Raw genomic sequence first — 15,258 nt, forward strand, 5'->3', positions numbered from 1 at the left:
TGACTGCCATGACAATGATGCTTGGAGGATCCTCCAGGCTACATTGAGTGCTGTAATCTTCAGGAGAATAAGCTCAAGGCTACTACATTAGGGAGTAAATATGACTCTATGGCTGGTATTTCACGCTTCATTATGTTCAAAAATGTATTTAGAAGGTCGTAAACAGGTTTGTTTATGCTTTATTTAAATATTTATATTAACAATGTGTTTCCAACCAATTAACACTAAATGAGGGGCGACTGTAGCACTTTCATTATCACATTCCCGAGTCTCATTTGCATGTATGACACTAAATTGCAGTTTCAAGTCCAGGATGTTACATGGCAGGAGTAGCCTATAGTTTATGGTGTGTTGGTCATCTCAGTCTTGTTGCGTCCTAAAAAGTGACTATACTGTAAGTATTGTACTTATTATGCACCAGCTGTTTGATTGTAACATGCATCTTAGTTGTAGTTTTATTAACACATTTGGAGGTGTTTGAATCGCTGTGTAAAATCACTATGGCTAATCAGTAGCATGTCGGTAGCAAAGCCAATGTATATTAACATCAAGCTACTTACTTTACTTACTTTGGAGCGTTTTTTGACTAAATTTCTTTGTTGGCATTGTAAATTGCAACATTACCTAGAGGTAGTTTGGTCGAGTCCGCTCTCAGTGCTGCTGGAGTGATCGTCAAATGCGACGTGTCGGAAACCGGGTGTGACGTCACATGCAAAAACCCACGTACTGTAACATGGCGCCGTTGGAATTTACGTGAATCGGTGCCTGGCAGGACCGGCAGGATTCGGTCGGTGCCAAAAAAGTACCAGATTTGGTACCCATCCCTAATGCAAATAGGATAGGAGAGTGATTCTCAAACCGGGACGGTGTAGCTCGGTTGGTAGAGCGGCCGTGCCAGCAACTTGAGGGTTGCAGGTTCGATCCCCGCTTCCGCCATCCTAGTCACTGCCGTTGTGTCCTTGGGCAAGACACTTTACCCACCTGCTCCCAGTGCCACCCACACTGGTTTAAATGTAACTTAGATATTGGGTTTCACTATGTAAAGCGCTTTGAGTCACTTGAGAAAAAGCGCTATATAAATGTAATTCACTTCACTTCACTATGCGCGCTCCACTTAGAATCACTTGAATAAAAGTACAATGTTTTATTGTCCTATATTTAAACTGTGTGTAATCTTACAGTGGCCAAAAATACAAAATATAATTGTTAAATAAAATCGCTGTTTTGTTTTTAATGAATACTTAGGCCTACTACGCTACAGTGTATTCATTATGGTGGTACTTGAAGAGTCAAGTTTTTTCTGAGGTGGTACCTTGTGAAAAAAGTATAAAAGACACTGTGATAAGATATGACTATAGTACCATCTTTTGTAATGTTAAGAATCATAACATAAGCCAAGTTAATTTATTATTACAGTTTCAGAATAATTCCTACCAATCATGAATATAAAGGTTTAAATTATTATGATCCAGATCTCAAAACTTCTACCTGAGACTGTTTCCTTGATAAAAACAAGTCAAAAAATATATATATATATCATAACGAGTCAGTCTTTTCCAATGGCTCTTTGAAAGGAACGGTTCCTCAAGTTAGGAACTGTTCAAAGAGACATAAATTCCAATGTCTAATTCATAACAAATTAAGATATAACATTTTTTACACGTCTTTTACTGTAAAAGTTGTCCATCGGGCTCCTAACGATTCCATCCGACTCCAATTCCTGGGGTGACGATCCGATTCAGAATCAATTCTCGAATTAAACCGATTCTTGCAATGTATTATTGAGTATAATAATTACAATGAAACTTTTTCAAAACAGGTCACAGTTTACAAAATCTCCTTCTGCTTGCATTAGGGATGTTCTGATCCGATATTTGGATCGGATTGGCCGCCGATATTTGCCAAAAAATGCGTATTGGCAAGACATGGGAAAATGCCGATCCAGATCCAGTTTTTAAAAAAATTCCGGTCCGTCTTTTCCAACGCACCGATTTAAATAATACATTTCACTTTTCTGATGCTCCCTAATTCCCGTTCCGCATTTTCCAGCACACCTTCAACACATCCACAGGTCTGTGTCCTAACCGTTAAGACGGCCATGTGAATTAAAAGTTACCGGTAAAAATGTCAGCCGTCTCTGTGCGATATAGAAAATGATTATATCGTAAAATTCGAGTATACGTTCTCACGCAGTTGCTTTTAGCTGCTGGCATTACACGACAGGCTCTTCCCACTCCTTCTTGTGTCTGCTTCTCACAGACAGCAAGCGCACCTTCTTACACACGTCACATACTGTCACGTCATACGTCACATACATACACGCCCTCTCCCAGCAGAGAGGTAGCAGCATGGCTAACGTTAGCTGTGATGCTAGCGCAGCCGTGTGAGCGGTAATAATGAAGGAAGAATTAATTAATTCCCAAGAAAAACAGCAGGGGGTCCATCGTCTGGCGGTGGTTTGGCTTCAAGTGGGAATATGTCGAACAGACAACCGTAATTTGTCAAGTGTGGGGCAAAAGCATTGCTATAAAAAGTAGCATTACTGCTAATATGTAGCAGCATTTGAAAAGTCCCCTGCTAGAGAATGAAGAGTGTTTGAAACTCCGCATGTCAACATCTCCATTCGGTGCCACACGCCCACACCATCAAAATGCCGAGGCAAACATTTCCAGATCAACACCGTATGAAAAAAATAGTGATTTTTTTAGTTGTGATTTCCTTCTCTGCATGAAAGTTTAAAAGTAGCATATATTAATGCAGTATGAAGAAGAATGTTTTAATGTAGACACATAGAATCCTCATACTGCTGTGATTATATGCATCAAGTGTTCATTCAAGGCTAAGGCAAAATATCCAGATATATATCGTGTATCGCGATATGGCCTTAAAATATCGCGATATTAAAAAAAGGCCATATCGCCCAGCCCTAGTTCAATGATGCCATTTCTGTTTGTCATGTATAATTTTGTCTATTTTGTGTTTATCCTTGAATAAACAGGTAAGTTTCTTGTTACCAACCATTGTGTATTATTCAAACTCACCTAATTCAGCTGGCTAGTTGTTATCAAGAGTACTACAACCCTTTTCAACATGAATCTGACAACTAAGTAGGCTAAATAACTTTAAACTTTAATACATGTTCGGATAGGCCAGTATCGGCCAGTATTGGTATCGGATCGGAAGTGCAAAAACAACATCGGTATCGGATCGGAAGTGCAAAAACCTGGATTGGGACATCCCTAGCTTGCATGGAGATGGCCTAAAAAAGCCTTTCTTAAAAATATAATCTTTAAGAAAAATAAATGAGAAAAAAAGATTGGATAATTCTGAATCGATTTAGAATAAGGTTGAATATGACTCACTATTCAGATGTGTGTTTATATACAGTACAGGCCAAAAGCTTGGACACCTTCTCATTCAATGCATTTTTGTTATTTTCATGACTATTTACAATGTAGATTGTCACTGAAGGCATCAAAACTATGAGTGAACATGTGGAGTTATGTACTTAACAAAAAAGGTGAAATAACTGAAAACATGTTTTATATTCTAGTTTCTTCAAAATAGCCACCCTTTGCTCTGATTACTGCTTTGCACACTCTTGGCACTCTCTCGATGAGCTTCAAGAGGTTGTCACCTGAAATGGTTTTCACTTTACAGGTGTGCTTGAAGTCATGAAAATAAAGAACACACATTGAATGAGGAAAAGGTGTGTCCAAACTTTTGGCCTGTACTGTACATTGCTGTATATTTAGCCCAATATTGAGTGTTAAATAAATCATAAATCCTTGGGCACCTCACCATTTGATTACGATTACAATTCAAAAGCTACGATTCGATTAAAATGTATTATTTATGCTTCTTTAAATAATGTATATTAATGCAGTTTTACTTTTCTTTTTGTTTCACTAATTAAGCCTTTATCACATGCAACTTTTAAAAACAGTCCTTTTGTATTAAACAGTTAAATAATTCCCAAGGCATTTATTAAATTAATGAAAATGTGTGCAAAAGTGGAACATAGGTGCCCAATAATAAAGGAGCAGGTCCTATCTCCCAGTGAGGTGGCTTTCTGCAGTCAGACATATTCTAGAACTGTCTGCATTATTTTATTTACAATTAATAAATCGATTATTGACGTTTATAAATCGATTTTATAATCCATGTCCGACTTGCGACACATTTAAAAATCGATTAATTTCCCCACCTTTAATAATAACTGTTAAACAAGTATTTGTTGTTGTATTATCCCAGCGAGAGGAACAAGGTTTTAATAATCATTAGCCCACAAGTCGCACTAGTAAAGTAAACTGCATTCATCAGCAGCAGGAATCACTTTGTGTGCACTATTTGCCAGATAATGAGTGTCTGAGGGAAAAGAAAAGTGGGTCGTGCATTGTGGACAAACAACTTTATTTCTGGTAATGCATCTATACACTGTACATTCAGTCACCGTATATATCAGCGTAACTATCTTCAAACATAATCTCATAAAGTCATTTACTTTACAATATAGTCAGTGTCGTGCGAGAGAGAGAGAGAGAGAGAGAGAGGTGCGCATGGAAGAAGGTTGAGAAAGACGAACAAGTCGGCTGAGCTTTTCATACTGCATATGTAATATTCAGAAACGGGAAAACTTCTTCTGACATAATAAACATTTCTCCAAGTGTTTGATTTTGCGTTAGCAGCAGCACAGGGCTAAACAGAAACATGAAGATGATGAAACAATCTTTAAGACGTCGTCCTGGTGTGTGGCAGAGAGTATAACCAACATACAACAACAAATAAAATATACATTTACCAAAATGAACGGCTGGAGAACAAGCCATACAAAGAATCTACAGTAAAAAAAAAAAAAGGGGGGGTTATCTTGTTTGGAATATTCTCTTACACACTGCATGAGTTGTTTTAAAAAGAAAAAGCAAAATAAAAACAACTATTGTAAGAAAAGATTTCATTCTGCAAAAAGGAAACAGCCACCATGTACATATATTATACAATAATGTACATGAAAAACATATGTACATTTTTTTAAATTTGTATTCAAATCGTCACACTGGCAAGTATTTATTCATACAGACCGTTATTGCTCGCAAAATCCTTTAGAAAACCTTTTTTTTGTCTGTTTTTTGTAACCTTTCATTTATAGAAAAACATGCGTAAAGAAAACTACACACAAGCTTTTTAGAGTGTAAAAAAAAACACTACAAAATGTACCAATTTGTAGGCGTGCCGAAGTGGCAGCGGCGCGTTGGATTGGAAGCCACCTTTCAATACCCATAATAATGATGATAATAATAATAATAATAATAACCTGCAGGTATTCTAGGGTTTGCACTCCCAATGGCATTATCTATCCTAAAGGGAATTTGACCTTCATCATAATAACAGTAATAACATCTTTATAATGCTCCACATGCGTTCATCGAGGCCACAAGTTCACAAAGTCTGTATGTACAAAGGAAATTTATTTTTTTTAAAGATCTTCTAGAAAATACTTTGTACATGCATATTTTAAATGAACAAAAAGTACAATATTTTAGTGGGGGACCTGTCACGTGTTCCAGTGAGAGGGATGGGCCTTATTTATGTTTACATTTAATGAAGAAGTTTAATCCTTTTTCTTCAATCGTCTTTTCTGGAAACCTATTTTTGCCGGTGTCAGGCACTTGGGCTTGTCCAGCATTTCATTTGAAATATATTTCATATATATGTGTGTGTGTATTTATGTTCATGTGTTTACAGTTTGCTGCTTTTAATCACCATTTCCTCCTCCTGGTCAAGACAAATTGCATAAGACGATAAAACCCCATTGTATGTACAGTATAAATGCCCCATAACTGACGATATGAATGGCAAACCTCTTCTCAAATTTCATGCATGAACAAAAATTTTTTTTTTTTTAATCGGGAAAAAAAACTAAAAACAGACAAGCAATAAAAACATTATCAATCAAAGCATTAACATCATGTACATCTTGATTGCATTGTACCCAACTGCCACGGCATATTCCTGCCAATATGTCCTGTTTGATTCGTTAAACAAAATCCAATTCATAAAAGTTAATTTGATTGTGTAGGCTCTTTTTTTTAAGAACTCGCCCTACTGTACCGAGGATGATTGATACTGAATGGAAACAAACCAAAGAGTTTCCTCGTTTAGGTATCTGATAGTAAAGAGAAGAGACACCGTCCATAAAAGCGACTTTGAAGGCCACAAAATATGAAAACATGACATCAAAAACGCCACTCATTCCTTCGAAGTTTCCCGCTTGATTTGTCATCGTTTTCATGTTTGGGCGCACCGCCGTCGATCCCGACCTGTTTCCAAACTACGTCAGCCAGGAACAGGTAGAGCCTTCTTTTTCGTTGCGTTTATTTACAATACTTTGCCTTAAGTAAACATAACAATATTTCATCGAGAATGCATATAAGCAACAAAATGTTAACTGGATTTATACGGTAGCATTCATGTATGAGACGTTTTCCAAAAAAAGCTTGAGAGACAATAGTGAGAGTACATTAACATAAAAAACTGTATTTTGTTAGGACAAAGTGCGATTCATTATGAAGTCGGAGAAATAGTAATCATATTTACATACCTTAATTTACTGAACATTTGTTTCTTGCCAAGGGTGACCCATACACTCAAAATGTTGAACGTGACGATTAATTCAGTCCCTCCAGGAATCGGCGCAATTGTGCTGATTTAACGCAAATTTAACGTGTATTATGAGCCTCGCAATTTTTTATCGGATGCACGCCTCGACCAATCGAATTTGTTAAAACTTAGGTTTGTTTCCTGAACTGCCACCTGTAACAAGAAATCTATTTATTTATAAAATGGCTCAAATGTTGTAGCTCAGACCTACTTCCTGCTCCTGTCTACAGCGCTAAGCCTTCTGGATATGTAGTATAAACACGTTTACTTCCTAGTTTACATGTATTTGTACAAACCCCGTTTCCATATGAGTTGGGAAATTGTGTTAGATGTAAATATAAACGGAATACAATGATTTGCAAATCATTTTCAACCCATATTCAGTTGAATATGCTACAAAGACAACATATTTGATGTTCAAACTGATAAACTTTTTTTTTTTTTTGCAAATAATCATTAACTTTAGAATTTGATGCCAGCAACACATGACAAAGAAGTTGGGAAAGGTGGCAATAAATACTGATAAAGTTGAGGAATGCTCATCAAACATTTATTTGGAACATCCCACAGGTGAACAGGCAAATTGGGAACAGGTGGCTGCCATGATTGGGTATAAAAGTAGATTCCATGAAATGCTCAGTCATTCACAAACAAGGATGGGGCGAGGGTCACCACTTCGTCAACAAATGCGTGAGCAAATTGTTGAACAGTTTAAGAAAAACCTTTCTCAACCAGCTATTGCAAAGAATTTAGGGATTTCACCATCTACGATCTGTAATATCATCAAAGGGTTCAGAGAATCTGGAGAAATCACTGCACGTAAGCAGCTAAGCCTGTGACCTTCGATCCCTCAGGCTGTACTGCATCAACAAGCGACATCAGTGTGTAAGGGATATCACCACATGGGCTCAGGAACACTTCAGAAACCCACTGTCAGTAACTACAGTTGGTCGCTACATCTGTAAATGCAAGTTAAAACTCTCCTATGCAAGGCAAAAAACGTTTATCAACAACACCCAGAATCGCAGTCGGCTTCGCTGGGCCAGCGCTCATCTAAGATGGACTGATACAAAGTGGAAAAGTGTTATGTGGGATGACGAGTCCACATTTCAAATTGTAAAACAACCATCCGGATTGTTATAGGCGCAAAGCTGGAAAGCCAGCATCTGTGATGGTATGGGGGTGTATTAGGGCCCAAGACATGGGTAACTTACACATCTGTGAAGGCGCCATTAATGCTGAAAGGTACATACAGGTTTTGGAGCAACATATGTTGCCATCCAAGCAACGTTATCATGGACGCCTCTGCTTATTTCAGCAAGACAATGCCAAGCCATGTGTTACATCAATGTGGCTTCATGGTAAAAGAGTGTGGTTAATAGACTGGCCTGCCTGTAGTCTAGACCTGTCTGCCATTGAAAATGTGTGGCGCATTATGAAGCCTAAAATACCACAACGGTTGAACAACTTATGCTGTACATCAAGCAAGAATGGGAAAGAATTCCACCTGAGAAGTTTAAAAAATGTGTCTCCTCAGTTCCCAAACGTTTACTGAGTGTTGTTAAAAGGAAAGGCCATGTAACACAGTGGTGAACATGCCCTTTCCCAACTACTTTGGCACGTGTTGCAGCCATGAAATTCTAAGTTAATTATTATTTGCAAAAAAAAAAAAAAGTTTATGAGTTTGAACATCAAATATCTTGTCTTTGTAGTGCATTCAATTGAATATGGGTTGAAAAGGATTTGCAAATCATTGTATTCCGTTTATATTTACATCTAATACAATTTCCCAACTCATATGGAAACGGGGTATTTATATTTATTCAACCTTTACTTATCCAGGGTAAGACAATTTATAAACATTTTAATTTGCAATGCTGACCAAGCAAAGATAACATGTTAGAGATGTTGGAGTGTGATGATAATCTCTCGTTGTCTCTCGTTTACCAACAAAAATGAGCGCTGTAGATCGCTCTCAGCAGTTCACGGATGCTCTTAGCGTGCGGGGGTGAATGTATCGAAACATAAATGAATGTTTAGGATGGATACACTTTTCAGGTGTAAAACATACACGGAGAACGTCTGCAACTTGTGGACGACAGAGCAGACATTAAGGATGCCTTCGGTGGTGTTTCTTTCTGTATTATAAGTTGTAATGAATTAAAACAGTACAGTAATTTGAAAAGTATGTGCATTTACTGCCATCTAGTTTTTACTATGGTATGAAAGGAGTAAAACATCAATGCAGTATTTTACAATTGTTGTGAAATCCTGTGCTTTTTCAGGTTAAACGTTAAAAACACTGCTAAAACTTAAAATATTGATAGCGAGTTCATAAAATCACAAGTCGATTCAATGTTATTGAAAATAAAATTGCAACTTTTCTTAAAAAACTGCCGTAAATTCGGGCATTTTTAGGCCACGACAATCGTAAAAAAAAGCCTGCGAAATCCTGGAGGGAGTGAATATTGTCAAAAATAAATGCATCACGTGCATGAAATAAGATGAAAAGACCACGCTTACGTGTGGAATATGAAATCTTTAGAAGATTAAAAGTTTGCTTGAACAGGAATCAAAATCTGAGTTTTTATGGCGTCCCTAAAAAAAAACCAAGAAGAAAAAAAACGCCATGTCGGCACATAGTTTATTTGTTTGTATTTTCACGTATCTTTCGTTACATCGCTGTGTAGTCCATGTCGTGTCAAACCCCATGGGGACAAAGATGGAGGGTTTTGCGGGAAACACGATCGTCTTTTAGCTTTTATGACCACAGACGTCCTTTCCTTTTTGTCATGTGCAATGATTCCACTTCTGCCAGTGAGGCGTGCGAGACCACTTTTAAGTTGACGTCCTTCCTCGCCGCGGATTTTGTCGCCTTCCCGGTCAAAGTTTCGCATGCCGTCCTCTGGTGTGAGCATGTGGACGACTTGTGGGACAAACTGTCTGCGGCGTGTGTGAGTGATGGAGGACTTGGGGGGGACTGCTCGGCGACAATGGCTTCACTTTTGGGACTGCACTTCCTTGTCCTTGGCTGTCAAGTCTTTGTCGCCGGGCCAAAGTTGCCGCTGCAGCTCCTTCACCATGGTCTCCAAGTGCTCCCGGGCCTCCCGCTCCTGCAGTAAGTCGGCCCGCAGCTGCTCTCGGTCCACCTCGGCGTGTTGCAGCTTCATCTGCAGGTCTTCGATCTGGAAAACATGACAGGACAAAGATCAAATCATAGGAATCAGATATGAGGGTTAGAGAATAATCTAAAATATATATATATATATATATATATATATATATATATATATATATATATATATATATATATATATATATATATATATATATATATATATATATATATATATATATATATATATATATATATATATATATACACATACATATATATATATATATATACATATATATATATATATATATATATATATATATATATATATATATATATATATATATATATATATATATATATATATATATATATATATATATATATATATATATATATATATATATATATATATATATATATATATATATATATATACATATGTATTAGGGGTGCGGGAAAAAATCGATTGGAATCCGAATCGCGATTCTCACGTTGTGCGATTCAGAATCGATTGTCATTTTTAAAAAATCGATGTTTTTTTAGTTTTTTTATTATTATTAATTTTTTCTTTTTTTTTAAAAATTAATCAATCCAACAAAACAATACACAGCAATACCATAACAATGAAATTCAATTCCAAAACCAGCAACACTCAGAACTGCAATAAACAGAGCAATTGAGAGGAGACACAAACACGACACAGAACAAACCAAAAGTAATGAAACAAAAATGAATATTATCGTCAACAGTATCAATATTAGTTACAATTTCAACATAGCAGTGATTAAAAATCCCTCATTGACATTATCATTAGACATTTATAAAAAAGAACAATAGTGTCACAGTGGCTTACACTTGCTCGCATCTCATAAGCTTGACAACACACTGTGTCCAATATTTTCACAAAGATAAAATAAGTCATATTTTTGGTTCATTTATAGTTAAAACAAATTTACATTAATGCAATCAGTTGTTGTCCAAAGACATGCACATGGGGATAGGTTGATTGGCAACACTAAATGGTCCCTAGTGTGTGAATGTGAGTGTGAATGTTGTCTGTCTATCTGTGTTGGCCCTGCGATGAGGTGGCGACTTGTCCAGGGTGTACCCCGCCTTCCGCCCGATTGTAGCTGAGATAGGCTCCAGCGCCCCCCGCGACCCCGAAGGGAATAAGCGGTAGAAAATGGATGGATGGATGGCAATCAGTTGATAAAACATTGTCCTTTACAATTATAAAAGCTTTTTACAAAAATCTACTACTCTGCTTGCATGTCAGCAGACTGCGGTGGATCCTGCTGAAATCCTATGTATTGAATGAATAGAGAATCGTTTTGAATCGGGAAAAAATCGTTTTTGAATCGAGAATCGTGTTGAATTGAAAAAAAATCAATTTTGAATCAAATCGTGACCCCAAGAATCGTGGGACACCCAAAGATTCACAGCTCTAATATGTATATATATATATATATATATATATATATATATATATATATATATATATATATATATATATATATATATATATATATATATATATATATATATATATATATATATATATATATATATATATATATATATGTGCAGGGATTCCCGCAGCGTTTTGTTGTTAAGGCAGCCGCCTTAACAACAAAGCGCCAACGCCTAAACTAACGTCTTAACAAGACTTCCAGCCACACGTGCGCATTTAAAAAACTATTACCGTCCCCAAGCAAACGCATACACTGAGTGTCATACGCATGCCAAAATACTGGGGTGCTGTAGCCTAGGACTTAAGACCATTTTAGCCAATCAGAAACATCCAAAACGTAAGTTCCGGAGGCGGCATATAGCAAAAATGCCGGGTCACGGCAAGAAATAATTATATATGTGGACTGACAGAGAAGTAGAGCTACTTTTGAGCATCGCTTTGGAGTTTAAAGTTAACAAAACTCAACAAAGTGTTGACTGGGAATCTTGCCAGTCCAAGTATGGTGACATTGTTACCCTATTTTGGAACGGTACGGACTTGGAGGGACATCTGAGGAATTTCCTCATCGGAAACAGGACATCACAAAAACAACTATCGACACTAAACTTAAAGCGGTTCGTGGAAAGTACAGACAAGCAGTCGACGCAGGTGGAAGAAGTGGTTACGGTAGAGTTGTTTTGCTGTACTTCCAACTATGTGAGCAGATCTGGGGCGGTTCTCCATCAACTACATCCATTCAATTTGGAATAGAAACATCAGTTATTGACACAAGTTCTCACAGGAGTTCAGATTCTCCATTCACCCTTGACAGCCTGGTCACAGACAAAAATATGCCGAATGATGTACAAGAGCAGCAAGATTCCAATAGCAGCAATCCACAATCTTCTGTGGTGAAAGAGAAAAGAGCTCTACTTCAGGTATGTGGGCGCTAACTTCATTGCTAGGAAGTAATATTGTTAAAAGGCAGATAGATGTTGTATATCTGCGGCATCAACATTTTTTTATATGAACTGCACTGCAATTACAAATGCTCTCAGATGACCACTTTCAACAATGTGGAATCATATTTTGCCCATTTGTTTTAATATTATCATTGTTTGATAACAGTGTGACAAAAATACTTGCTTTGGAATCAGAAGTCAAGATGGCAAGCATATATTAAAGTTCAGCTGTTTTAGATGTATTTAAATAGGGTTGTATTAAAAATGCTTTGAGTAGTTTCTTGTAATAAATAATATTGAGTTAAGTAAAACTGCAGTTGCATAAATTATTTATTTTTTCTGTCAAAATTAAAATACCTCGATGAAGTGCTTTATTCACACACATTGTTTACCGACGATGTTGAGGGCCATTTGACGTGTTGTAAATAACATGTCACTATCTTACACCTGTGCTAAAGTGGGTTTATCACAAATAATGTATTCATGATTGGTGAATTTAATTTTGTAAAAATCCTTGTAAAAATGTTTTTTTTCCACAAGGCAAAACTCAACAGCCACAAGCACGACAGACTAAAACGAAAACTTCCAATCGAGACAAAGTTGCTGAATGCAGTAGAGACTTCTGGACATGATGGAGACATCAGAGAAGCAATCGTCTGACAATTTAGACAAACTAACCTCAAATTACTAAGTCAAAATATTGACTTACTAAGTCATAATAATGACATACTTAGTATCTCAGGTAACTAGGACTGTTTTGTTTGTACTTTACGGAAAAAATATCGAGGTATATATCGTATATCGCCATTCTGCAAATGGAGCGGAAAACACAACCAAAAATTGTAGGCTTCTTTATTTCTCTAATATTTTTATTTATTATGAAATATTGTTATTTGGTTATTTTTAATAAGCAATGTGTTCAATGTAATCAGAGTCTGTAGTCTATTGCCTCCTCCAGGCTGCGGTGGCAGCGATGAGGTGGAGACGTGATGGCGACAGGTCGAGTAACACTGTTCTTTCCACCCACCCACCCCCCTCCCTGTCCGGCCGCCTATCCCGGGCGACACATTTTCTGGGGGAAACACTGTATGTGTGTTTATGTGTGTATATATATATATATATATATATATATATATATATATATATATATATATATATATATATATATATATATATATATATATATATATATATATATATATATATATATATATATATCAGAATCAGAATCAGAATAGTTTTATTGCCATTGGTGCAAACGTGCGACATAAAACACATATAACACATATTTGGTATAAAAAAGAGCTGTGACTGAGCTATCAGATAGACTTAGAAGGGATTCAAGGAATTCAAGGAGCTGCTGTTAGGAGTTCTTGTTCATTTGCCTGATGGCCGAGGGGAAAAAACTGTTCAGGTGGCGGGAGGTGTGGGTCTGGATGGAGCGTAGTCTCCTGCCTGAGGGGAGAGGGGAGAATAGTGTGTGTCCAGGGTGAGAAGAGTCAGCTGTGATCCGACCCACACGCCTCCTGGTCCTGGAGGAGAACAAGTCCTGGAGGGATGGGAGCTTGCAGCCAATCACCTTCTCCACAGCACGTACGATGCGTTGCAGTCTATTCTTATCCTGGACTGTGGCGCCGGGGAACCACACTGTGATGGAGGAGGTCAGGATGGACTCTATGATGGCTGAGTAAAACTGCACCAGCATCTCGGTCGGCACCTTAAGTTTCCTCAGCTGCCGCAGGAAGTACATCCTCTGCTGGGCCTTCTTGATGAGGGAGCTGATGGTCAGCTCCCACTTGAGGTCCTGGGTGATGGTGGTGCCCAAGAAACGGAAGGAGTCTACAATGGGGACGGGGGTGGGAGAGTCAATCAGGGTGAGGGGGGATGGTGGGGCTGTGACTTTCCTGAAGTCCATGATCATCTCCACTGTTTTCTGGGCGTTCAGCTCCAGGTTATTGAGGCTGCACCAGGACGTCAGCCGGTCTACCTCTCTCCTGTAGGCGGACTCATCACCATTCGAGATGAGCCCGATGAGGGTGGTGTCATCCGCAAACTTGAGCAGTTTTACGGATTGGTGACTGGAGGTGCAGCAGTTTGTATACAGGGGGAAGAGCCAGGGGGAGAGTACACAGCCCTGAGGAGTACCAGTGTTTGTGGTTCGACTGTCCGAGACAATCTTCCCCAGCCTTACGTGCTGTCTTCGGTCTGTCAGGAAGTCATTAATCCAACTGCAGAGGGAGTCGGGCACGCTGAGCTGGTAGAGCTTGTCTCGTAGCAGTCCAGGGAGGATGGTGTTGAAGGCAGAGCTGAAGTCCACAAACAGGATCCTAGCGTAGGTTCCTGGGGAGTCCAGATGCTCCAGGATGAAGTGGAGGGCCAGGTTCACTGCATCATCCACAGACCTGTTGGCTCTGTAGGCGAACTGCAGTGGGTCCAGGAGGGGGGCGGTGATGTCCTTGAGGTGGGGCAGGACCAAGCGCTCAAAGGACTTCATGACCACAGACGTCAGCGCGACCGGCCTGTAGTCATTTAGTCCTGTGATCCGTGCTTTCTTGGGGACAGGGACAATGGTAGAGGTCTTAAAGCAGGACGGCACGCGGCATAGCTCCAGAGAGGTATTAAAAATGTCAGTGAAGACAGGAGCCAGCTGGTCCGCACAGTGTCTGAGAGTGGAGGGGGAGACACCATCCGGCCCGGATATATATATATATATATATATATATATATATATATATATATATATATATATATATATATATATATATATATATATATATATATATATATATATATATATATATATATATATATATACACATATATATATATGTGTATATATATGTGTATACGTGTATATGTGTGTAAATATATATATGTGTATATATTTATATGTGTATATATATATATATATATATGTGTGTGTGTATACATATATATGTGTATATATATATATATATATATATATATATATATATATATATATATATATATATATATATATATATATATATATATATATATGTGTGAATATATATATGTGTGTATATGTGTATATATATAGTGTA

At 37.7% G+C, this 15,258-nt stretch overlaps 1 protein-coding gene across 1 annotated transcript in view; it reads right to left on the bottom strand.

The window, feature by feature from the left end:
- Window positions 1–4,399: 4,399 nt before the first annotated feature.
- skia (v-ski avian sarcoma viral oncogene homolog a) overlaps window positions 4,400–15,258 on the bottom strand; it is a 197,844-nt gene continuing 186,985 nt past the window's right edge. Inside the window, exon 7 of the mRNA XM_062054176.1 lies at window positions 4,400–9,845. Coding sequence (XP_061910160.1) covers window positions 9,660–9,845 — 186 coding nt within the window. The 3' untranslated portion in view covers window positions 4,400–9,659. The remainder of the gene's footprint in view (window positions 9,846–15,258) is intronic.

The sequence above is a fragment of the Entelurus aequoreus genome, linkage group LG07 (assembly GCF_033978785.1).
Source record: "Entelurus aequoreus isolate RoL-2023_Sb linkage group LG07, RoL_Eaeq_v1.1, whole genome shotgun sequence".
NCBI classification, from domain to species: domain Eukaryota; kingdom Metazoa; phylum Chordata; class Actinopteri; order Syngnathiformes; family Syngnathidae; genus Entelurus; species Entelurus aequoreus.